This window comes from Anguilla anguilla, chromosome 8 (assembly GCF_013347855.1).
Source record: "Anguilla anguilla isolate fAngAng1 chromosome 8, fAngAng1.pri, whole genome shotgun sequence".
NCBI lineage: Eukaryota > Metazoa > Chordata > Actinopteri > Anguilliformes > Anguillidae > Anguilla > Anguilla anguilla.
In genome coordinates this window covers 19,061,354-19,086,814 of record NC_049208.1, presented here as the reverse complement: position 1 = coordinate 19,086,814, position 25,461 = coordinate 19,061,354, and the positions used below count along the sequence as shown (strand labels likewise).

Sequence of the window (25,461 nt, the reverse complement as noted above, 5' to 3'; positions counted from 1 at the left end):
GTTATTGATCTTGCTGCTTTGTTGTGTTAGTTTTTAATGCTAGGCTGCTATGTCCACTTATATGTGTAACTATAATGCATTATGTGCTGCGAGCTGGAATCTGTAGCAGGAATGATGTGGTCAAGGAATGTGCACCAGAGCCTGTGATACAAGCTTTCCTCATGTAGTTCCTTCTCTGCCCCCTCATGGAAGACATAGCAGTTGATAGAATTGTGGGTGGTATACAATTCAATCTTAACTTTTTTACAACTTTTTTGTTTATTGCTATTACATATTTTAAACAGGAAAAAGGACATTCAGCAAGTTCCTGACACATAGGCCAAACTGCTTCTTGACATTTGTGTTTATGTTTTGTTTTATGTTTACGACATTTGTGTAAATGACGAGGCACTGCATAAATTTAAATGGGGAAAACCCCCTGTTTAGAAAATGTAATCTTAGAGCTTGCTGCAGTTTAGATTTCGTGCAAGTCCACCTTCCTTTGTCAGATGCCAGATGCTAATAAATAGTAACAATGGTGACTCATAGTCTATTTCTGATGATGACATCGTCTCCATATGGGAGCTTGTATAATGTGCGACAGACAAATGAACGGAATCACTTAAATCTTGGAGTTTGCAGCTGAGTCTTGCAGAACATGAAACAAACTAAATAAAACATATAGGGGCGACATAGCTCAGGAGGTAAGACCGATTGTCTGGCAGTCGGAGGGTTGCCGGTTCAAACCCCGCCCTGGGCATGTTGAAGTGTCCTTGAGCAAGACACCTAACCCCTAACTGCTCTGGCAAATGAGAGGCATCAATTGTAAAGCGCTTTGGATAAAAGCGCTATATAAATGCAGTCCATTTACCATTTACCAAACTCACATTCTTTGTATTTATGTTTGTGGCGTAAGTTACAGTGAATGATGTTGAATGTTATGAATTGCAAATAATTGAGAATGGGTTGTGAGAACATGATCAATCAATATCATTGCTACCATTGAATCAAACAGGCCTTAACCTTTGTTCTATTTTCGTTTTTTGATGGGTAGTTTGAACTCTTGAAGAGCACCATGAATGGTTTCATGAGAAAATAAAACCCGAGAAAAATGTTTTTGGGTGCATCACTCTTAAATCAACTTTTAAGGGGTGTTAAATTTGGTGGCCACTTGGCATGTCCCACTGAAATAGGTCCCTGAACTTAGTTACAGATGCTCAGAGTGTAGTAATGCACTCTCCAACTGTCTTCAACTGCCAGAGTAACACTGGCACTTCCTCTTGATATGTGTTTGTAGTGTGCAAGGACACTAGACGTCTGAATCAAATTTCACCCCAGCTAATGTACTTGATGGTTATAAGACCTGCCATGCCATGGCAGCTGACAGCTTTATTCATTCATTCATTCATTCATTTCAAACATTTTATATTTATAATGTGGCAATCCACCAAGTGGATACTAAGCTAGGCAATGCCATTTTATCATGTAATCAGAAAAGGCAATGACTGGACTTTGTAATCAGGTTTTCATAAAAGCAAAACCAATCAAACGTCACTGGGATTCAATACATTCTTTTTTCAAACATCCTGTGACATTTATAAAACCACCACCTTCCATGTCTTGTGGCAGTTAGTGGTGCGTAAGCTGTTGTTTACTAAGCGGGTAGGGTGATAATGGGACCAAGCTGACAATAAACAAAGCGCTCATGAAAGATGGACTCCAATGGCAGGGGAAGGGACTTCCACACCCTTTTCAAAACGCCTTATGTAGCATGACCATTTTTCATGCATATCACAGTACCACAGGCAGACATAGTTCAGCCCTCTGTAGAAATTGTATCCACCTGATTGGTTAGACCCTGTAATCAGATAAGTGAGTGGGTGGGTATTAATTGGAGTGGTGGGAGAGGCAGGGGTGGGGTTGGTGAGGGGTTTCTCCTTTCCAGACAGTGGGGGAAGGTTTTACAGTGGATTCGAGCTCTCCCCACCCCGCAAACCGCCTGTTCATGACAGGCAAGTAAGACGATGCCAGTGACACCTGTTCACTGGGAGATATCCCGATCCTAGCCTAAAACCCTGACCGCGTACCAGATGTTGTTCATTGTATGGCACCCATTGGCCAAGCGCACCCACTGAGCACTCAATGTTGGGGTGGGGCTGGGAGTTTGGTGTTGTCGTCACCATGGGGACAGCCGTCGTGTGTCGGGGGAAGCAGGATCAGAGGGAATAGAGGTTGACAGGTCTTTGACCTACTCACTCCACGCCCCCCCGATCAGGTTCCAAGTCCCCTGACAGAGCGGACTGTTTCATATGAATGGATACTAAATAGGCAGGAATTTCTGGGCAATGTAAGGATAGAAGATCTGTAACTTGACACACAGGTGCCTCTGGAGTTGAAAGGGAGATTGATGGACGGTTTATCTGTTTGATCGAGCATCTTCTGGGGCCTGATTATAACTTGTGTCAGTACAGAGTCTTGCCAAGCAGTTTAATGAGGGACTCCAGTTCGGATAAAAGTGAAACTGTATCCATTTTACAGGTACGTGACAATGCAGCCAGCAAACTTGATGATAAAAGCTTACTTTCCCTCTGTGACCCCTAACCCTATAACAGCAGCGAAGAAACAAGGCGGGACTGCCTTGCTTCAGAGGGCTTGTAATTAAGGCACCCGTGCTTGGTTCAGTCTGGCTCACGTTGTGTTTTCTAGCCTTTTTAGCGGTCCCTTGAAGAGGTTAACTCATCTGGCATCTGTTCCCGGTCTTAAATCCTCAGCCCAGTGCCTTTTGTTGTGTCTCAGCGGCCCAGAGTGTGCCTTATCCACCACATCTCAGCGGATATCGTTTTCCTAATTAGAAAAATAATTAGGGCAAAACTGAGCCTAATCGTCTTTTGGAGGCTGCTGAGCCGGGTGGCTGGCCTGTCCGGAGCTGATCCGGGGGGACAAAGCCCTGAGCTCAGCAAAAAACGCCGAGCCTGACAAGCTGTTCTGTTGAGCCTGGATGCCACAGGAAGACGAGAGAAATGTGGCATCTGAAGAGCTCTGAGGAACGCATCGCAGTCCTCTCAGAAATAAAGTTTTTCCCACTGCTCTTCTGTTTGTCTGTTTGACAAGAAAAAGGGTAAAGTTAGGAAGAGTAAAAAAAATGACTGAAAACACAAATGAGGAAGTGGTAAATTCAAACTCTGGCCCAGAAAACTAGGAATGCTGAATGCTGCTTTGCCAAGGTTCTGTCTAACATTCTCTCTGAGATGATATTAAGACCAAGAACCTTTGTTTCCTTGTTCTTGTTTTCTGGCCTTCTTAATGATAAAGAGAACCTCAGGGAATCAGTAGTGCATCCTCTGCATTTTTTACTAAACATTTTAGTCAGAGTCAGAACAAACAAGTGAGTTCATTTGGGGGAAGAATCTCTGGGCTGAGAACATTTGTCCTTAAATTTAACTTCAATGTAATGTTAAAAAAATAAGCTGAAAATGTCACTTTATTGAATATGTTTCAGTTGGAATGAAAAAAAAAAACTAGAGGGAGTTGCTTTTTGCGGGATGTATCACAACATTTTCAATCTTATTTTCAGAAAAGCAATATGTTTTCCACGTAAATTCATATTTCTTTATTTCTATTAAACTTTCTTTAGTTATTCATGTTTAAATACATGGCAGTGCAATAATAAAAAATACATTGTCTTTTTTTGTAATAAAAGTTCTCAATAAGTGCCATTGGAGAGATGATTGACAGGCTTTAATCTTTCATTTTCTAAATTAAATCAGGACCCTTGTGGTGTCAACTTTTCAGCACAGGTCAGAGCGGTCTGTTGACACCTTACGTCAAGAGTACCAAGAGTAGCACATCTGTGTTCTTTGGGCTTTGATGCTATGCTGGTGGAAAACATGAGAAAGATCACCAGTTTGATAACTGCTAGTGATCCGTATCATCAGAATTAAGATCTAGTGTGCTGTGTGTTGTAAGGCTGTAAGACACATTTATGGAATGTGTCCACTGCACAAACAACACACAGTCACTGATTTGTGCTGTTTCAGTAGTAACTGGCCCATAGCATAGTATTGAAATGCAAACAGAAATGCAAAAAACAACAACATAATAACATCCATACTACCTTTTCTTATAAAAGTATCTATATAAATATATTTTAAAAATTTATGATTTTATTAAAAAATATACAATTCTGCTCACAATAATAACTCCATCAGCATTCTGAAGGATTTTTCCACTCATATCGTCTGTGGTTAATTGCTCAAAGTGGCTGATGAAGGGCTTTGGACTTGGTGCCAAAGCGAAATGTCACAAGTTTTTTCGCTGATTAGAAAACTGATGAAATGCATTCCTGCCTCTGTTGCTCTCTTAGAAGTGCCATTTCTCTAGCATCTGTGCTGCAGACATCAATTAGAGCAGGCCAGTAAATCTGACTGCCACTGTTATCTGAACTGTTAGACAGTAGCCTGTAATAAGGTGCATGTCTCAGACTCCACTGTGCCTTTCAGCATGCTTTTATTCTTTCTTGACACTTTCACCAAATAGCACTATAATATGCAGTCACTGTATTTGTTTCATTTTGTGTTGGTCAGTTCTGCCATGTTAATTGAGGAAATTATCTCATTTCATGCAAAGTATTCCTACAGGGTCCTCAATGGTTTGTGCAGTTCTTTTTACCAACAGGCCAGATTTGAGTCATAGGTGGGTAACTGTTGTAGTGAATTACTATCTAGCTCTATATATTTGAATTCAACATGTAATCAAATTGTTGCTATGTTCCTCTTAGGTTTATAAGCAGCTTTCCTTTATGGCTTTGAAATGACCAATTGATGAGAAGTATGCCCTATGTCTTTAGCAAATTTAGATCTTTTGAGAGCAAAGTATTGGTTTACCTTTGTTTTTTTTATGGCAGAATGGTTTATAGCCCTGGGTGAGTTTATATATACACACTGTGAGAGTCCAAACACACTGCCGACGTATACCAGCATGTCTGACACTTAGAGGGTGCACTGTTGCAGTCCTGTGCCACAGTGGTGTGAATTGAGACCCACAAAGCCCCTTATTCCTGTGGATATGTAGTTCAAAGGCTCCCTGCCACTGAGGAGCACTTACTCTAGTAAGCCAAATGGTGCCCTTGGTATCAGCCACCGTGATCAGGAGCCAGACTGTGTCGGGAGAGGGCTGTGGCTTCGGCCTCCTTCCAGCCGGCCTGGTCCTCATTTCTTTCTCATTCCTCAGAGCAGACTGAGTGCTCTCTTCACAGGGACCAGTAAGCCCACATTTGCAATGCTGTGTCTGTGCAGACGGCCTTTAAGGAGTCTTCCCATCAGTGAGTCAAAGTCAGTTTAAAAATAGTCTGTTTTTGCACCTTTCCTTTTAGTCCTTGGATGCTGTAGCTGGTATTTTGATGGGTTGTGCAGCATTACCATGGAGCTTTATTAAGAGTGCTGTAAAAGGTAACAAACATTTTTTTATAAATACGCACCTTTCTCCTTAGGTTAAGGACAGTTACCTTAATGTATTTTTCATTCTTTTCCATATTGACTTTCACAGTTCCCCCGACATGCATCTCATCATTTTCATTCATCATATGAATCTAGCCATGTAAATTCATCACTTTATATAGTTTCATTACACTGAAAAAAGCCTGTCCTCTCAGTTGTCCTATTGGACAGGTTCATTTACTACAGGATTAAATAGGATTAGGGCAATTTACTGTGGGGTTTTCATTAGCTCTTAGGACTATCTGCAAGAGTGGGGAGGCCAAGGTATGTTTCAAATCACATTAGTCATAGTGGCAGTTACAGATTGCTGCTGACAACCAACAAACTCCCTTGAGCTATGGGTGTAATTTTATTGTTTTTGCTGAAAAGTGCCAAGACCAGAAAAAGAAAATTGAGGAAAAGTGGATGAACATGTCCAAAATTTACAAATCTGCCTCACGTCCCATAGACTTGGTGGGTTTTGTCCTTGTAACCTAAGGCTACACACTTGATTCAATTCAAGATTTTGGTTGACTTTTTATTAGGATTATTATGTTGACCAATATATACAAGTAACTGACAGGTAACCTGCCTGAGCTCCACTTTAATCAGGAGGCCTTTCTTCCCTTTTTATTTTCAGTTTGAAATTAGCGCTTGTGCCTCTCGAGTCACTGTTCTGACAGACAGACCCTCATTTGATTGGGGGAGGGTTGGCCATTTACTGACTATACTGGCCTGTCTTTTTTGAAAATGGCACTTGATACTGAAGACATACAGCAGGGCTTAGACTTAGGCTGTGTATTTGGTTCGACTCGGCAAACCCAAACACTGTTATAATGATGGCGGACAGTCAGGATCCGTCAGAGATACTGTGACTTCCACCAGCTGATAACAGATAAGCGAAGGCGCTGTCCTGATGGGCTTCTTGCACGCTAACCATAAACATGAGTGAGTGGAGGTCAAAAACGCTGGTCAGACAGGACCTTGGGTTTTCAGGAAGAGGAATTTCAAAAAGCCAAGGTTATTATTCTTTTCATTAGCTTTCCAATATGCTTTTGAGATAGCGTTGTTCAAACCATCATTCTAATGCATTGTTTTGTTTTCATTTATTGAGCTTTAAATAACTGTGCACACACATGATGGGAATAGAAATTCAAATGTGTTCATATATGTACAATATGTGTATATCTTCATAAAGCTTTAGTCAATTCTTTATTATCCCCTTAGGGGCATTTCTCTGGTATCCTCATAAATGTAATACATAAAGAAAGAAAACAAAAGAAAATCAGCAGTAATATCACAGAGTTTAAGAGGGCCAGCATAGAACAAACATGCCAAAGGTGATAGAGTGGCTTTAAGTTTTAGATTTCTCCAGGACTGAAATACACCATCCTCTTGTGCGTATTTAGTCTAGGCATGCTTGGTGTTTGGAATGATCTTTTAGATATCGTAACAAGAACCTCTGAGTAACGAAAAGGATACCTAGTGGAAGTTGCCCTCTATCCAAATGTTTGCTTTGCTTTCTGTCATTGTTGTATTTGTAGTCATGACAGAAAAGCCAATACTGTGAGGACTGTGTTTGGAGCCTAGCGCTGAGGCTACTTTGTGTGGGGACATGTGGGGAATGTTTGAGTGTGCACTGTTCTTGACCTAACATCAGCACGTAATCGGTGGTAAAAAGCAGCTGCCACTGTTTCCAGTGACAGACGCTCAAACGGGCTTGTTGTCTGTAAACGTTGAAAAACCGACGCGGTGTGTTCGGCACCGCTGAACTGAAACGTCCAGCGGCACAACACCGCTCCGCGGAAGCGTGGGCAAGACGCAGTCCGGCTGGCCTCGCTGGGACACGGGAAGCAGGAATTCCAAGAATGAGCTGAAACTGAAAAAGAGGGCCTGTGAACGGGGGTCACATGCAACTGACTCCAAACAGGGACGAGCTTTCACTGGACTCCGGCTGGAAATCTGACAGCACCCTGAGGTCACTGCCCGAATTCCCCTCCGCAATCCGTAGCTTGCGTGACCTCCCCTCTCCCCCTTTTGAGTTCACTATGGGATCTCTTCAACAAAGGACTTCCTTTCAGGGTGGTATAAAATGGCAGCTATAGCACAGATGCAAGCTTAAATACTGCCCCTGGTCAGGGCGGGCTGACTGTAAAGGGTGCCCTGTGAGTGCACTTTCATCTGCATATTTATATCCATGCAACGCCCAAAAAGCTGATGTCAAACACATGTGGAAAGCGATGTCCTTCTAGATCTTTGCACCTGGTGAGAGGGCAAGGGCCGTTGTGATTTGTGGGACAGCGTGGATCCGTTCTTTAAGGATGTCAGTGGAACGTGAACGCTCACTAAATGCAACAGTCGTAAAATGTACTGGCTTCTGTCTCTTCCTGAGGAATGCAGCTCTTTCATATTAGCCGTAGTGTGCTGTTCTGTCTGCAACAACATCAGAATTAAAAGCACATGCAACACCAAACTTTCTCTATTGTATGTCAGATAAATATTGCATTGTTATGTTAAATGTATTGCACAGAAGGCTTTAGTTCTCTTTGAATAAAAGTATTTTTTCCTGTTACAAGTCTACATACAGTATATGTCCACACAGAACAGAATCAGACATATATACATTACATGCATACATACAGACTGGCAGACACACACACGCACACACACGGATAAAGGTTTCCATTGCGGTTGTTTGAAAAATATACTGGTCCTGGAACAACATAGGGATCACATTTGCCAGATGAGCCAGTTTTATTTGGCAGAATGTGCTTGCTTTGATTCTCACTGTGCAGCTAGTTCAGTTCCTGTAACCTTCAGTTTGACTAGCTTGACTGAGTGCACCCATGCAGTGCTTATAGGTACTGGCATGCGAGTGAGGTCATGAGAAGAGTGCACACGCTTCAGCTGCAGCGTCTACATTTCAAGGGTGGTGCGCGGGTGGCACAACAGTGAGTTAAGAACATCTGACAGTTGCAAACCTGAAAGAAAAACATCTGGTAAATTGTTTTGTACCACATAGGTTTTGCCACTTTTTCTCTCCAATTAGAAATTGGCATCACACACACTCACACACATGCAAACATACAAACATGGAGATATATACATTCATTCATACAGTCTCTCTCTCTCTTTCTGTCGGTCTCTCTCCCCCCCCTTCCCTCCAAATCTCCCTGTGTGTGCGTGCGTGCGTGCGTGCGTGTGTGTGTTTAGCCTCCCTAATGGACGAGTGGTTTCTTATCCCTTAGAAAAGCACGAGAATGATGAATGACTGACCCCCAGACAGAACTCTTCTCTTGAACTCTTCACTTTTATTGCTTGGAAGTACAGAGCAGTAGATTGTCAGGTGAGAAGGGAGATCGTGAGGAAGATATCTGTCTTTCCGCGGGGGCGTCCCACTCTTCTGCCTGGGCATCCGACCCCAAAATGCCTTTTCCTTCAACCTCAGAGGGGGGCGGATGTGCTTTTAAAGTGCTATCAGCCACAGGCCCTCCAACCAGAGCTGAGAATTTACAGCCGCTATATAACTCTCCTAGATCAGGTTTAAGTGTGGGTCTGAGAGCCAGTGTAGCAACTCCGCTGCCATGCTGGGGCCGCCCACCTGGGGAGGGAACGACTGACCGCTCAGGTAACAGCAGGGATATTTTTCCTCAATGTGGCATCGTTTAGTTCTTCTCTGTCACAGTTAAAGGGCACCCGAGCTGTGCGCCCACCATGTCGGCTATGCATAGCTCAAGCCGTCAGGCAGGAGAAAGGTGCAGCAAGGTGTAGATGCTGTATCTCTTTCTGGAGGTATAATCATGATGTGATCATATCAGTAAGTGTATAAGTGTATAATTCGTCCAGGTGCGTAGAACTGCTGAAATCCGTCCTGCTAGAGTGGATAAGTATCTGCGTTCATTTACTAATTGCATACCGCGTTAGATTTTAAACTTTTCCCTGTGTGGAAACTGGTCTTTGGTTTTAGGTTGCGTTAGGTGTCTTTGTTTTTAGATTGTTTGATTCTTAGAATTGATAGATTGCGATTATTGCACTATCACAAACTGTTAACCTGTAATCAGTGCGTTATTCGACTCAGCTTTTCAGCTGCTAATTAGGTACATTCGGAGCGACGCCTTATTAGCCCTGCTAACTCCCAGTTTAGGCAGTAAGTGTATAATTCGTCCAGGTGCGTAGAACTGCTGAAATCCGTCCTGCTAGAGTGGATAAGTATCTGCGTTCATTTACTAATTGCATACCGCGTTAGATTTTAAACTTTTCCCTGTGTGGAAACTGGTCTTTGGTTTTAGGTTGCGTTAGGTGTCTTTGTTTTTAGATTGTTTGATTCTTAGAATTGATAGATTGCGATTATTGCACTATCACAAACTGTTAACCTGTAATCAGTGCGTTATTCGACTCAGCTTTTCAGCTGCTAATTAGGTACATTCGGAGCGACGCTAGCGTCGCTCCCTCCTAGTTTATGAGCCAGTTCCCCATTCCAGTCTGTGCTCTCCCCCTCAGAAGGCGCTTCCAGCAACGTGGCCCCCCCCGACAACGGAACCCCTCTAACCTCTGCTACCCCCCGCTGACCCCCTGTGAGAACTTCACGGTCACAGGGGGACTATGGAACTGCCAGTCTGCTACGCGCAAGGCAGACTTCATTTCTGCCTATGCCTCCCTCCAATCCCTGCAGTTCCTTGCCCTCACAGAGACCTGGATCACACCAGACAACTCTGCCACTCCTGCTGCCCTCTCATCCTCCTACTCCTTCTCCCACACCCCCCGGCGATCTGGCCGTGGTGGTGGTACTGGTCTACTGATCTCCCCCACCTGGAAATTCTCTGTTCTCCCCCTCCCTGACCTGTCCATATCCACTTTTGAATTCCATCCTGTCTCTATCACCTACCCTGCTAACCTTTATATTATTGTTATTTATCGCCCCCCGGGGCCCCTGGGAAGCTTCCTGGATGAGCTAGACACCCTGCTCAGCTCCTTCCCTGAGGACGGCACCCCGCTGATCCTCCTCGGAGATTTTAACATCCACCTAGAAGCCTCCCAGTCTGCTGCCTTCCTACCACTACTTCACTCCTTTGACCTCTCCCTACAACACTCTCCTCCAACCCACAAGGCAGGCAACCTCCTAGACCTGATCTTCCTGAGGACCTGCTCCAGCTCCAATCTTACGGTTACCCCCCTGCATACGTCTGACCATCATTTCATCTCCTTCTCCCTCCCCCTCTCTCCACACCCTCCCTCTCCCCCTCCCATCCCCACTGTCACTGTCCGCCGTAACCTCCGCTCCCTATCACCCTCTTCTCTTGCTCACAGAGTGACTGCCTCCCTCCCCACTCTTCAATCATTTTCCAAGCTCCCCACTAACTCTGCATCCTCCACCCTGACGTCATCTCTCTCCTCAGCACTCGACTCCCTATGCCCCTTCGTCCCCAGGCCAGCACGTTCATCCCCTCCCAGTCCATGGATGTCTGACATCCTGCGCACCTCCAGGGCCACCCTCCGCGCTGCTGAGAGGAAGTGGGCCAAATCCAGGGACCCATCTGACCTCTCAGCCTATCAGTCTCTCCTGAAAGAGTTCTCTTCTTCTGTCACTGCCGCTAAGGCAAAATTCTACCAAACCAAAATTCATAACTCCATTTCTAACCCTCGTCAACTTTTCTCTATTTTCTCTTCTCTCCTCAGCGTGCCACCTCCTCCACCCCAATCTTCCTTCACTGCAGATGACTTTGCAGCATTCTTTGACGAAAAGATTGCAGACATCCGCACCTCCTTTGCCCCCTCTGCGTCCTCCGCCCCCTCTGCGTCCTCCGCCCCCTCTGCGTCCTCCGCCCCCTCTGCGTCCTCCGCCCCCTCTGCGTCCTTCGCCCCCTGTTTCTCCACATTTTCTCTCCTCTCAGACACTGAAGTCTCCCAGCTTCTGCTCACCCACCGCCCTACCACCTGCGCCCTCGACCCTATCCCCTCATCTCTCCTTCAAGCAATCACACCAGACATCCTCCCTTTTGTCGCCTCCCTCGTGAACTCATCCCTATCTTCTGGATGTTTCCCCTCATCCTTCAAGAAGGCCCACATCACCCCGCTGCTGAAGAAACCCACACTAGATCCTTCAGTCATTCAGAACTACCGCCCGGTATCTCTCCTCCCTTTCCTATCCAAAACACTCGAACGTGCTGCATCTAACCAGCTCTCTGCTTATTTCTCTGAGAACAACCTGCTTGATCCCCACCAGTCTGGCTTCAGGCCTGGCCACTCGACTGAGACTGCACTCCTCTCGGTCAGTGAGTCACTCCATGCCGCACGAGCAGCCTCCCTCTCCTCTGTCCTGATTCTCCTAGACCTCTCCGCTGCATTTGACACTGTGGACCACTCTACCCTCCTGTCCTCCCTGGCAGCAACAGGGATCCGCGGCACAGTCCTTGACTGGATTGAGTCCTACCTCTCTGACCGCTCCTTCCAGGTTGCCTGGGCGGGTAAGGTATCACCACCCCGTCCCCTCACCACCGGAGTTCCCCAGGGCTCAGTCCTTGGTCCCCTTCTCTTCTCCATGTACACCAGATCCCTTGGCCCTGTAATATCTGCCCATGGCTTGTCCTATCATTCCTATGCCGACGACACGCAACTCTTTCTCTCCTTCTCCCCATCGGACACACAGGTCCCCGCCCGCATCTCCGCTTGCCTGAGGGACATACAGAGCTGGATGGACAATCACCACCTGAAGCTCAACCCGGGAAAGACGGAGCTAATCTTTATTCCTGCTCTATCCTCTCCCCTCCTCGACTTTTCCATTTCCTTAGGGGACACCGTAGTGACATCATCACCCTGCGCCAAGAATCTCGGAGTGATGATGGACAACAGGCTGTCCCTCTCCAACAACATTGCAGCAGTAACCCGGGCATGCAGATTTTTCCTATACAACATCCGCAGAATCCGCCCCTTTCTCACCACCTACTCAACCCAGCTCCTGGTCCAAGCAATGGTTCTATCCCGCCTGGACTACTGCAACTCTCTTCTGGCTGGACTACCGGCATCTGCCACCAGACCCCTGCAGCTCATTCAGAATGCTGCGGCTCGTCTGGTCTTCAACCTACCCAGACACTCCCACGTAACTCCCCTGCTCACTACCCTCCACTGGCTGCCTGTTATAGCTCGCATCAAATTCAAAACATTGGTTCTAGCATACCAGGCAGTCAAGGGATCAGCCCCAGCATACCTTCAAAAGATATTCAAACCCTACATGCCAGCCAGATCCCTCCGTTCTGCTACCTCAGGACGCCTAGCACCTCCCCCTCTTCGCACCTGCACTTCCAGAACACGTCTCCTCTCTGTTCTGGCCCCACGATGGTGGAATGACCTCCCTGTGGAGGTCAGAACAGCTGAGACTGTGACCCATTTCAAACGACGACTGAAGACCCACCTCTTCAGGCTGCACCTCTCCCCATCCCTTCCCCCCCTGTAAATGACTAAACTTAGGGTTGTAACTAGGCAGCTGTTTAATAGGTGACTTAGTCGATGCGCCAGTCTTAACGACTACTTGTATTTTTATTTTTCCATAGATTGCGTTGTTGCCGTTCTCGTTGTTAGTGTTAATCAGTTTAACCACCAGGGTCCAGGTTGAACTATGCGGTTGTTCCCTGTACTTGGACCGGTACTTCTCTCTAGGGGTTTCGTCATACTTGTTCCTGGTTATGGTTATACACTTTGTTGTACGTCGCTCTGGATAAGAGCGTCTGCCAAATGCCTGTAATGTAATGTAATGTAATATCTCAGACTCAGGATATGATCATGACATCACAATAATACCGCAAGGAAGCTGGAAACTGCCCACACAATGCTATATCTCTGACAGGTGTGCCTGATGCCTGACACATTTTACTCGGTGTGAACGGAGCTTTCTTCTGGTATGATTGTGATGTCGTGATCATATCTTGAATTACAGATATACCCTGATTTTTATTTCAACAGGCTGTTTTTTGCAAAGTACAAAGTGAAAGAATTTTTGAAGAACTGCTAAACTTTTCCCCCAAAGTTTTATGGTTTTTACCTATGACACAAAATAAATGTCTATATTATTCGTTTGAATTCCACTACACTGATTGTAAAGGTCAACACCAGGATTGTACTTTAACAAAGGATATATTCTTCTTGGCCAAAGAATGTAATTGGACACCAGAGGGACTTGGGGTTATTTTTAATGCTCAGGCTAGCTGAGGTTTCCAGGGAAATGCTGGAATGTGACCTGAAACTGCAAAAAAATGGACCCAAAGAGGCAAGATGTGCTGGTTTACAAACCATTATCACTGAAATTATGGCAGACAGTTGCTTATTTTCAAGTGGTATATAAGTGGGTGCTGCTCTCAGAAATCAGTTTTTATCAATAAAAAATGAAGTGACGAGATTGTCTGGACAGCCCTTGCTAATCAAGCACTTACAGTATGCACTCAATCACAGAAATGTAAAACAGGAGAAAGCAGACTCTTTTCGGATATGCTTTGATCTAGCAAAGTGGGATCAGATAGCACCAGGGTCTCTTGGCAGTGACCTCCCATTCAGCAGCAATGCGGCAGCACACTTTGGCTATCTCGCACGCGGCCGATCGTTCGGATGCTTCTGTGTGGCTGCGGGCCCTGTTTCTCGCACTTTTAGCTGGGTTAATCTTTCCAGAGGCTGCAGTCCAAAATCTTTTTTTACCCTGCCTTTTCAAATACTGCAACTACAGCAGAACAGTACTGTTTTATTTATTTATTTACTTTTCTTGGCACACTTAACTAGGGTCACCAAAATGCTCTGTTAGCATTTCTCAAAGCATTTACAGCTAAATATCTGACTACAGATCTGGGCCCTTAAACAACAGGTTCACAAAATAATTAGAATTATAGTAATTACATTAGATTATTACTAAAATGAGGTTATCCTTTTCAACCCATTTCATATAGAACTGGACATACTTAAATACTGAGTAAAAAACTTGAGCAGACTGTATGTTTTTCAGCGTGACCGTGCCCGTGACGGCATTGGTCTGGTGGCATCAGTTGTTGGGTAGCTTTAAATTATGCAGTCCCTGTCATCATCTTTTTGACCAATCCCCCTTTACATTGTCGTTATGGTTTCCGGCTTTCTGGCTTTTCCCTGGGAGTGTGCAGGATTTATGCGCTCTGGTTCCCAGTCTGTCCGCCGCTGGTATTCTCTAACTTTCCATGTTGAGCTTGTGCTCTGACCATAATTGCCAGGTTGGCTTCAGCCCTGGAGAGCAGAACATTCAGCTGCCATGTGCATGCACCCAGTCTTGTGTCAGCATTTAACTTTCATGTGCTTCTTTCTCTTGCTGAATATAGTTCTCCACTAGTGCAACAGAGAACCAGGCACAGTAATATAACAACATAAATTGGATCATACAGTGTATGTCCATCAAATGTGTGCCTATAAGCACTTCATTGTTAAAAGCAGCAACCAAGAAAAATGCACTTGAACGGTAAAACAATAAAACTATGATTTAATTTCCTTGTGCTGCCCCAGGTCCATTACCAGCCTGTGCTGCATTTGGTTCTGGAACACATCCTCTTCCATTTTAATAAGTGCACTTTGGCTGTGCTTCTGTGACGGGTGTTGTGCACATCCTACTGCAATGTGTGTGGAGGTAGCCCTGACTCAGTGTTAACTGAACAACATTACTTCACTTTTGCAACTAGGTTGTTTTTGATGTTTTATGAGCAAAGGACAGTGAAACTTTGTCTTCACATTAATGGTTTTTTTTTTCATAACTCTTGCCTTTGTAATAATTAAGCACACACCTGTTATGTTACCTTCTGATGTCACACCTGTGAAAACAATGGCCCATCTGCTGATGTGTGGTGTGCATATTTGTGAGTAATTTGTGTTTTAAGTTACCTTATAGGTGCTAAGGTATATGATTATGCTCCACATATTCATTCTGTAAGGACTGGCAGTGGTTTATCTGTCTTCTGGAATGTGCAAGGGGGCTATGATTTCAAAGTGATAATTTAGTGGACCTTTTATCCAGAGAAATTAAATGGGCCATCAGGTCATGATGCAAAGTGTGTACTGTAAGAACGGTGAGTGCAGTAAGTACCTAATTGGAAGTAATACAATTAGTAATCGTAAAGCATAAGCTAAGCAGTAGTGAAAGGTCGCATAAGCATGTATTTATTACTGGAAAAACAATTTCTTATAGCAATGAAGTGCCAAGTTATACAATAAAAGCAATTATAAGAGATATAGTTTTCAACAATGCTTTTTCTGCAATAGATTGCATTCAACTGGAAAACATGTCCTATCTCTATTGCAAAGAAATGATGTCAAAGTTTATATTCAGCATTATGAGGTAGATGACCTTATTTCCTCTGCTTAAGAAAAATTTGCTGGCATAATGGGGTTTGACGTGTCATGGATTGATGCATGCTGGCTTTAAACTACACGTAGAGCAATAATGTACAACTCAATTTCCCTGCTTTTCATTGATACCAGGAAACTTTTTTCTAATCGCAGACTTGTTTCTGTGTTTCCCAGCCAGCAGTCTGTGTCTGTTGTTTCAAGGCTGCTTCATAAAAACGAATGATAATTTTAGCATTGGCCAGGGCCTTTTACTTGGCCAAAGTCTGTGTTTCATTATAAGGTGATGGACATACGTAGGTTTTTCAGAATCTAGAGAAAAAAATCTAAAGCAGAAGGCTACTTCTCAGTATTTCAGAAGAACCCAGGGTTGTTTATTGTTTTTAACATGCTTACCTTTTGTGGACACAGACAAGAACTGTTTAATTATTTTTGTGTAATTGGTTTTGGTGAGGACATGTAGTTGCACATTGTTCTGCAGCACAACATACTATCAGTCTTAGCATTGCGCAGTGAGCCATCATTTTGTAGAGAAACATATTTTTCCCACAATTCGTTGCCCAGTCTTTTCAAAAATATGTCCCACGTGTTATTGTAGCAAAGCATTCTGGCATGAAGAGTCTAGACCGCTTTCCCAGCCACTGACTGCTTGTTCACATTTGATTTACTTGCCCATGGCTGCAGAGCATGCAGACTATTGAATGTGAGTAGGGTGGATGACACAGTGTAAGTACCCAGTATTCCAGTTTCACTCCATGCACAGTATGATTTTACAGATATCGTGCCCATCGTACTCTCAGTCAGGCATCTCAAATGCTGGCTGCATTAGCATCCGCGTGTGACCCACTTTTCTTTAACCCCACACTAAACTCATTTTCTATTTTCCTTCTGTTTGATCAGGTTTGCTTATTTGTGCGGTTGTTCATGCAAGTCATGAAAACGACTTTTACTTGAAACTCATGTCTTTAACTTATGTCTAAGTTAATAATGTTGTTCTGTCCATCCAGGTGTACACCTACAAGCAGAGCACCCTGACCAGACAGAAGGTGCAGGCCATGCACCCCAGCAGCAGCCAGGGGGTGGAGGACATGGCCACGCTGGGAGACCTTCACGACGGAGCCATCATGCACAACCTGTTCCTCCGCTACCAGCAGAAGAACATCTACGTGAGTCTCAGCCGGGTCTCCCCTGACACGTCACGGCAACAGCGCACTTCCGCTGCGGATCGTCTTTAGCGCAATGACGAGAACTGGCATGATTCAGACTACCGGGGTGCCCTGGAGGGGAATAGTACATTTAAATGGCTTCTGCAAAATGATGAGCCCGTGACTCACCACTTTCGTTGCTCAACAGGCTGTTTGTTTTGCAGCATTTCTTCAGAGTGTATGCCTAAGGCCTAAGCCTGAGCATGTTGAGGGACCAGTTTGAATATGAATGATACATTATGGGATTGCGTTGTAACCACCTATTTACTCTGATGCTTTTAGACTGTATCCACATCACCTTGCCAACACCCCTCCCCCCCCCCACCACCACCACTAAGCTGTTTTACCTTGTTGATGAACGTATGGTTTGCAAAATCCTTGATAACCATGATAGATGTGGTTAGCAACATACAAAGGAAAATTCAGGGATGGCATTCAGTCAACCAACCTTTGTAAGAGGAAAATGTTTTTCGTTCAACCAAATACTTCCCCTCAGGTTCATTTTAAAACCTATATTTCTTTATGCTGAATTGAAATTCAGCCTCAAGTTACTGCATTTTGTCATATAATAGATACAACCTAATATGTTTTCAAATAAATCAAGGTGCCTTTCAAAAGAACAGTCATAATAAGTACACTCTGTGCAGATGCTCAGCTATATAGACCTTGACTGTGTAATCGTGAACAGTAAAGGCACATACTGATTATTTATTATTATTCAAAGCTGGGCCTTTTACATTATACAAGTCTTGTTCACCTCAAAACAGGACTGGGAATGCTGTTGAGAGGAAACAAATTCCTTTGCCGTTATTCACATGGCTAACTGGCTCCTCACATGATATGCTCTTTATGTGCTGGGAATGAGCGATCCCTCTTGATCTTCTCTGAAAAGTCATGCTTTCAAACACTAAAATAAACTTTACATCCTCCTGGCAATGGTCTATATATAGATTAAAGTGGAAAAAGTATTCCAGCAAAGGATTTTTGTAATTCATTGCAAACTAGAGTACAAAAGACCAGTAAAGACCTAGTTCAGTCTGGGTGAAAGGAAAGGCTCTGGCTAGGGGAGAGAAAACATTTTGAAGATTATAAAAAACATTACAATGCAGCAAAGAGACTGTTTTAGAAGGAAAAAAGCTATTTGACTGGGTTTGGCGAATTAAGAGGAAAATGTTTGGATTTTTTCCTGGATTTTCATTTAAAGTTTAATTGAATTACATCTTTTTTTCTTCCCAGTTTATGACAATTGGTTTCTTTCGTGTCATTGGCCATGAAATTGTATCATGAATCATAATATTATTTTTTTTGCATTTAGGCAGACTCATCATCCAGTAGAAGGATGTCAGGAACGATCCTGTTCATTTGCAGTGTGTTGTCTCAGAGGGGCAATATGTTAAAGGATTTGACTGAAACATGCATAGCATACCTGAATGCGTAGTCCTTCGAGGGGAGGTCCTGAAATTGCAGGCTTAGCCTACCAGTTTCATCAAACTTAAAATTTCATCAAAATTTTCTTTGATGCATTTTTAGCCCCTTCGTGAATCTACAACTTAGTGCTTTAATCCTCTCTCTGCTGAGAGCTGGCTTGCTCCCCCCGCCCCCCGAAAGACGATTACAACAGATCTCACAAGTTAATTGTTTAGGCTTTTCTTAAGTTAAGAGAGCTTTGGTCACAAGTAAAGACATCACACGGGTTGCCCCTACAAGTAAAACCCCAGTCCTTTTATCATTAATCTTTGTCTAACAGAACGTTTGACTATTTCAGAAGAAAGCCACTCTGTGAACAAAAGGGTTATTTTGAATGGGGTTAAGCTCTGTGGTTTGTTTCATTGCTTCAATCACACGATCGGGCGGAGGCTAGGAAAGAAAGACGTGCCTTGAAGTCGGGTCTTACTTTCCAGTGCTCGCGGCCATTTGCATTTACACGGCACTGGCACTTCCATCAGGAGGCACGAGCAGCTGGTCCATAACCAAGACCTCTCTGCCAGCACTCCAGTTCCCGCGCGTGGGTGTGGTTTCACCGTTTCTTCCCTGTGTGCCCTCACTGCGCGAACGACGCTGAGGCGCATAAACAGCTGGAGCGCTCGAAAGTGTCCGGAGCTCGGCAGAGGGAGGCGAAGCTACTGTTCCCACAACTGGAGAACTGGCAGGGTGATGAAAGGGGGAAAAGAACCCCCACCCTCCCCACCCAAACCCCAGAATGGCAGATGCACAAGCTTGGGTTCAGACTTTGTTGTTTTCGTAGGAATTCTTCTCCTAATCCCGCCTATGATTTGCGCCTGCTTCTCAATGCGGTCATTGTTTAGAAGCCAAGACCAGTAGATTACAGAGGGCAGCGGATCCAGTGCCGCGCCTACTCGGTTGGCTTCTCATTTCAGAAAGCGGGCAACCGGCTTGCTGATTTTAGGCGGTGGTGGCCCCGCCCGAGGGTGTGACCAGAGGGAAAGAACAGGGGCAGCCAAGGTCTCCAGTTTTTAAAGTGGCCATATTCACCACAGGGATTACAGAAGCACCCATATGTTTGTCCTTGCTTTGTCATTCCTTGCCTGAAAGAAAAGTCCTTTTATTTTTATTTAATTTTCTGACACCATTATCCAGTGTGCATTACTTATGTTTGACCCTGTGGAATCTAAGCTTTATTTTCCCCGTTGTTGGCATCAGGTGTTGCATATCAGTTTTTTTAAACTGGTCTTGCGCGTTATTTTATCATAGATCCATGTTAGGAGACTGTATGGATGGCAAAATGGACACAAAGGCAAATAAATGAAATTTTCCAAATTTATTGATGAAATACAGAACACAAAATGGTAGAAGACTTCTATCTTCTGTGTATCCTCTTTGCTTTGCAAATGATGAGTAGCAAGGTAGTTTGCATCAAACAGAGGAAAACTTGCCTCCAATTGGCTCAGCAATATAGAACTGTCTGTTTGCTTGGTCTGGACACATGAGGGTGGGCTCTACCTTTAGCTACAGGACCTCACAGTGCAATTTAAAATAAGTTTATACACAAAATGACAGTGATGTTATTAAAGAAAACATATTAGCGCCAATGTCCCATCGCTGGTGACATTATTGATCCCAGGGTTTAGCAGACTGTTTCTTTATACAGGTGAATTTACAGGAGTAATTCAAGAAAAGCACCTTGCCCGTGGGCACAATGGTTGGTTTTCACAAAAGATTTGACCCTGCAACTGATTCCAAAGCCAGTACCTTAATTGTTTCATTATTAATTTCCTATACGGCTGGACTACATCTTTATATTTGGCATTTGAACATGTCCATGAATCTAGTGTGACCTTTTAACATATTGATGAACAAGATACAAACTGCTGGAAATGAACTTTTATGTCCATCTCAAATTTTGTGCTACTATCCATTTTATTATCAAAGTCAAGAGATAGTAGCTGGTATAGGAAACATAATTATTTGTTTTTGCTGTATATTATTCTCCAAACAGTTTATAATTGGGTTCTTGACTATGCCTTCTGAAATGGCCCTTGTATCAATTAACTCAGTTGCATTTTTGCTTGGCAAATGGGGAAATAAACAAAAGTTTTTCTAGAAAGTTGTTTTGAACTGCAACCCCCCTTTAGCTGAATTGTCCCCTTGAAAATTGTATTTTAACTTGAAGAAAGTTGTGGATTTCTATTTTTTCAATGTGAAGGATTTGAAGTTGTAGGTTTTGCATAGCTGAATTGAACCATATTTAACTGCACATTTTTGTGCATTTGTGCTTTGAGAAATTATTTGAAGCAAAATTTAATTTGGAACGATACTGTGACTGGTCATATGAAAATGTTTTGCTATCATTTTGTATTATACAGTAACATCCATATTTATTCATATCTCACATCTATATTTCCTAGCTTGTACAATATTCACTTTAACCTTGGTCGTTACCATATTGTCTGTTTCAAAAACAGAATAAAAGACCGAATGAGGAGACAGGACAACAGAAGCTAGCCTGACAAATTGATTGGATAACTGCTAGCATGTTGGAGCTATCAAACACAATTACAAAAACAAGATGGCATTTGTTTAAGGTTGCTGCCTTTAATACCAGCAGAATTCCCTCTTTGTTTGCGGTTTCTTTTGTAGGGAAAACACAGGGCATGACATGTTTTTTTTTTCTTGGATGAAAACAGGACCAATTCTAGCAGCAGGAAAGGACCTTTCATCACCTTACATGGCTGCCCTAAAAGAGCTTGCTTGTCGTATTCACTTCACACAATTTCAAGAATCTGTTAATGATACCATTATGTTAACACCATCTTTTAAAGTGACTGGACTGTGACAGATATTAAAAAAACAACTTGTTTGAACCATACTTTTAATTTATTAAACATTTTCTTTAATGGAGTAATGAATGAGTGCTGAGAATCTTAGTAGTTTGTCTCTTGACTTTGCCAGTAAGAATATGTGCCATGATCGTATTATGACAATTACATATATGATTCAAATGTTACACTACATTATTTACACTACAAATTGGTGAAATAAGTAGTTACTGGAGCCTAAAGTCTATCGCAGCAGAACCAGAAGACCTTTTGCTTGATTTTTCACCACAGAATGTACAATTATTATAATTGGAATGGCCAAGCATGAAAAAATTCTTATTGCAAAAAATATATGAGAATATATTCTTCATTACTATTCTTCTACGAACAAAAAATGGTTTATATAATTTATTCAGGCATTCTTTTTATCTCACTTGCATCTCACAATCTCTGTTTCATGTGTGGGCATCATACGTTCTGTGCCTGTGGGCTAAGTCTAGTGGGGCCTAAGACTCTATGTCTGTCAGCAATACCCCAGTTCCCACATTCCACCAGATAACTACCCGATCTCAATAACGGTGTTCCTGGTTTTCAGGGCCAAGGGTCGTAAGAAACTGAAGTAAATGTGACTGACAGTGTGTGTGTGTGTATGCGTGGTGTGTGTGTGTGTGTGTGTGTGTGTGCATGTGGCCTGTGTGTGTGTGTGTGTGTGTGTGTTTTTGCATGTGCACATGTGTGTGTGTGTACATGTGTGTGTTTTACTTACTCTAGAGTTAAATTGAGAATGTAGCCACTTTTAATTGGAGCCATCTGTGCTGTGGGGTCCTTACCCCAGAAACAGATACTACCCATTGCATTTCCCTCCACATCAAACACTCTCCACTGCAAGTTTAAGGACCAAGAGCATTTCTCCATGTCTTGGATTGTCTTAAATTAACTTTATTTTTTAATATGATTTGTTGTTTTTGCTGTGTTTTTGTCTTTTGTTTAGGAGGAATCACAGGAAATAGTCAGACTTTGAAATGGCTGTGCACGTTTCACATTCCAGCTGTTTGTATTTTTGGAATGTAAGCCATCTCCACATTTTCTGTCCCTTGGTAACATGCTGTGAGTGTGGGGAATTAGGGTTCGTGATTGTGGTGGCCTCTCCATCATTGTCTGATTCTGCCACTTTGCTTTGCCTCCCACATTTATTTTCCTTCTTAGGGAAGAGTCTATTAGCCAGCTACACGTGACACAGAAAATAATCATACTTCCTGCCCAGTTGTTTGTCTTTAATATTCCCCTCTTGGGTACCTCTTGACAGTCTCTCACTCCCCAGAGTGATGAAACTGTAACAGGCTTGACTGCTCCCTTCAGCCTGAGGCAGCAAGCATTTCCCACAATGCCTCAGGATACAGCTATGGGCCTCATTCCAAAGTCAAGAGAGTTAAAATCATCCACACTGCAGATTTACAATTTCTATCACCACAAAGTACCATGCAAAAGTACAGAGCTCCAAATAAGAACTTTTTCAAAGATATGCTTGCTGTCTTGCCTCTATTCCCAAGAAGACGTTGCTCATTACAGCTAGCTGCCCCTTCTGTCGCCGTGAAGTACACAAACTACAACAGTTATACTCCCCACATGTCCATATGTAGCACAAATCATCTGGACTCCTGTTAAGGGAACAGACTATTGCTGAACTAGAATGTGTATAATTTTTGAGTAGGAGGTCTGTGTATGAATTCTTAGGCAGATGAAACATTGAATAAATTGCAGTACTTCCTCTCAGTGATACACAAACCTTCTGGAGACTGGGTAAATACCTGCTGAAGCTGCCAGAGCCAGAATAAGCACTTCAACCTTATCTGTTCTTTGCCAGATGTTCAGGATTACAAACACTGAGATGGAAATGAACTTAACAGAACTGGAATCAAGTGGGATGTTTAGTCTCATATGTCATGCATTATAATTCTACAGAACCTTTAGGGGGAAAAGTTATTTGCTAAGTTGAGAACTTTGGACTTGTTCAAAGGCAATATGATTAACATGTTAGTGAGCGCTATGATGTACTCTCTGTAGTGTTCAAGTATGTCAAGGAGCTGAATGTTTTGTTTTTTATGCACTGCATATATTTCTTTATTATAAATTGAGGAGGAATGAGAGACCTCAATGGTTCTCTTTCACTTATTTATAAAAGAAGCTTCTTTGTGTCTTAGGGGATGGCTTTTGCAAAAGCATTTCTTCCTGCTTGGGCCAATTCAGCTGGATATCACCCCTTCCTCTAACCAAAACTTATTAAAATAAAGAAATTCTGCATGCTCTCATCGAGTGCTGAATCACAACTGCAAGCGCTGTCCATGACCTATATTTGAATGTGCAGACTTGCCATAGGGCTGGATGGAGTCCAGATGTTTATTGGAGTTGGAGAAAGGGGGGGAGTAGTTGCTGGGTTGCCAAAGGAAATGGTCCACAGAAACTCACACCCATCATCCCGCCCACAGATATATCAGCTCTCCAAGTGGGATGTGTGGCTGTCAGTCTATTAGAGCCAAAATGGCTGACAGACCCTTGATGGAAGACCTCCTGGACAGGTTTCGTTTGTCTCCTCTCTGTGTCACATGCCTCCTGTCATTCCTGGAAGTTTTGAGCACCGCATATACAACAAGCCAAGGATAACCTGCAGGGGTTTTCTGGCATCTGGCTTCCATTTCCAGTCTGGCTGATTTATTACATTTGGCGTGTGGGAAAGCAAAGGGGGCAGCGTGGGTGTCTAAACCAGCACCCTTCCCCTTGCTGCCCCCACCCCCAAAGTTCTGATGTTGACCATCGGTGTCCGAGATTGGCAGTATCCTCTGCTAGTGGGGAAGCACTATTAACAGCAATAGGTTGTGGTTTGTGAGAGATGCAGCCGATTAGCCATGTGGTGAAGATCCATGTTAACATGCACTGACAGCAGAAAGAGGTGGCTGTAATTAGCTCCATATAACTCCAACCAGGACATATTGAGTTAACAGAAGGTCTTGACCAAGGTCAGAAAGGGCACTAACAAAAACTGATACACATTGTGTAGAATTTCTCTGTTGCAGTGAACACTGGGGATGTGCAATTGCAATTTTGAGATGCCAATTGCAGGTTTGTTTATGAATTAATAACCATGCAGCAACAAAACGCTTTTGTAGAACAGGCTCAGAAGTAAATTAAGCGGAGGGGCAGTGATTCTTGAACACTTTCTGTCAAATATCAGAGTTCATGCATGGTAAAAGTATTTTTTTTTTGACAGGGAGCAGACGTTGGAGAGAAGATATGAAAGGGTCTGTTCTATTATTGTTTGTTTTGCTTTCTGCTACTGAGTTTAGAAATCTTAAATCAACCATCCTCGTGGTTGTTAACCTATAGTATGTAGCATGAATTAAGTATACTGCTTATTGGAAACTAAGGTAAACAGGAAGCGGTTACTGTAACATCCTCATCAAACGGACTTGAGGCTTGCGAGCTTGAAATAAATTTGCATTCAAACTGCAGTTTTCCCTAGACTTATTTTTTGTTGCTCTGTGGAGATAGTGAGTGTGCCAATTTAAAATATGGATGATCCATTTACTGGTAATTCATTTTGACCTAATTGTGTCTAATGTGATGGCCGTTGTGACCTTTGTGTACTTAAGAGTATACAATTAAAGTTTAGCTTTTATAACTTTCATACAACTAAAAATGTTCACTGCAGTGTCTTTGTTAGTTAAAAAGAGGGACACAGTTGTAGCCCAACTGCATTAAAATGCATTCAAGTAGAATGGAAATTATCTCCTGTTGGGTAACATTTATTTAAATCACCATGCTTTCTGTTCACCCAAACCAACTGAAAACACATTCAGCATGATCAGCTGTTTAAAGGTTTTCAGTTTCCACATTTGCAAGATTGCGAGTTTTGGATGAGGCCCGAACAGCACTTTATTTGACGAGCGTCCAAAAGAATGTTTCAGAGCCGTGGGTTTATGATCTAGCGCTGTCTCTCCTGGACACATTTTATTTGTATCCCTCTCCTTTGTATGCATTCCATTCCTTTTTTTTTGTCATGACATTTTTTCCAGTGTGTGAAAAGGCTCTAATCCTCATCGCCAACACTAGCTTATGGGGCCGCCCGGTATGTAAATGGCCTGTGGCTTCAACTGCCATTCAAATACTTGAATGCTCAGCACCGCAAAT

At 43.2% G+C, this 25,461-nt stretch overlaps 1 protein-coding gene across 1 annotated transcript in view; it reads left to right on the top strand.

Moving 5' to 3' along the window:
* The window catches only part of myo10 (myosin X), a 116,556-nt gene that overhangs the window by 24,536 nt on the left and 66,559 nt on the right, over window positions 1–25,461 (top strand). Inside the window, exon 3 of the mRNA XM_035428941.1 lies at window positions 16,802–16,960. Within this exon, the coding sequence (XP_035284832.1) occupies window positions 16,802–16,960 (159 nt within the window). The remainder of the gene's footprint in view (window positions 1–16,801; window positions 16,961–25,461) is intronic.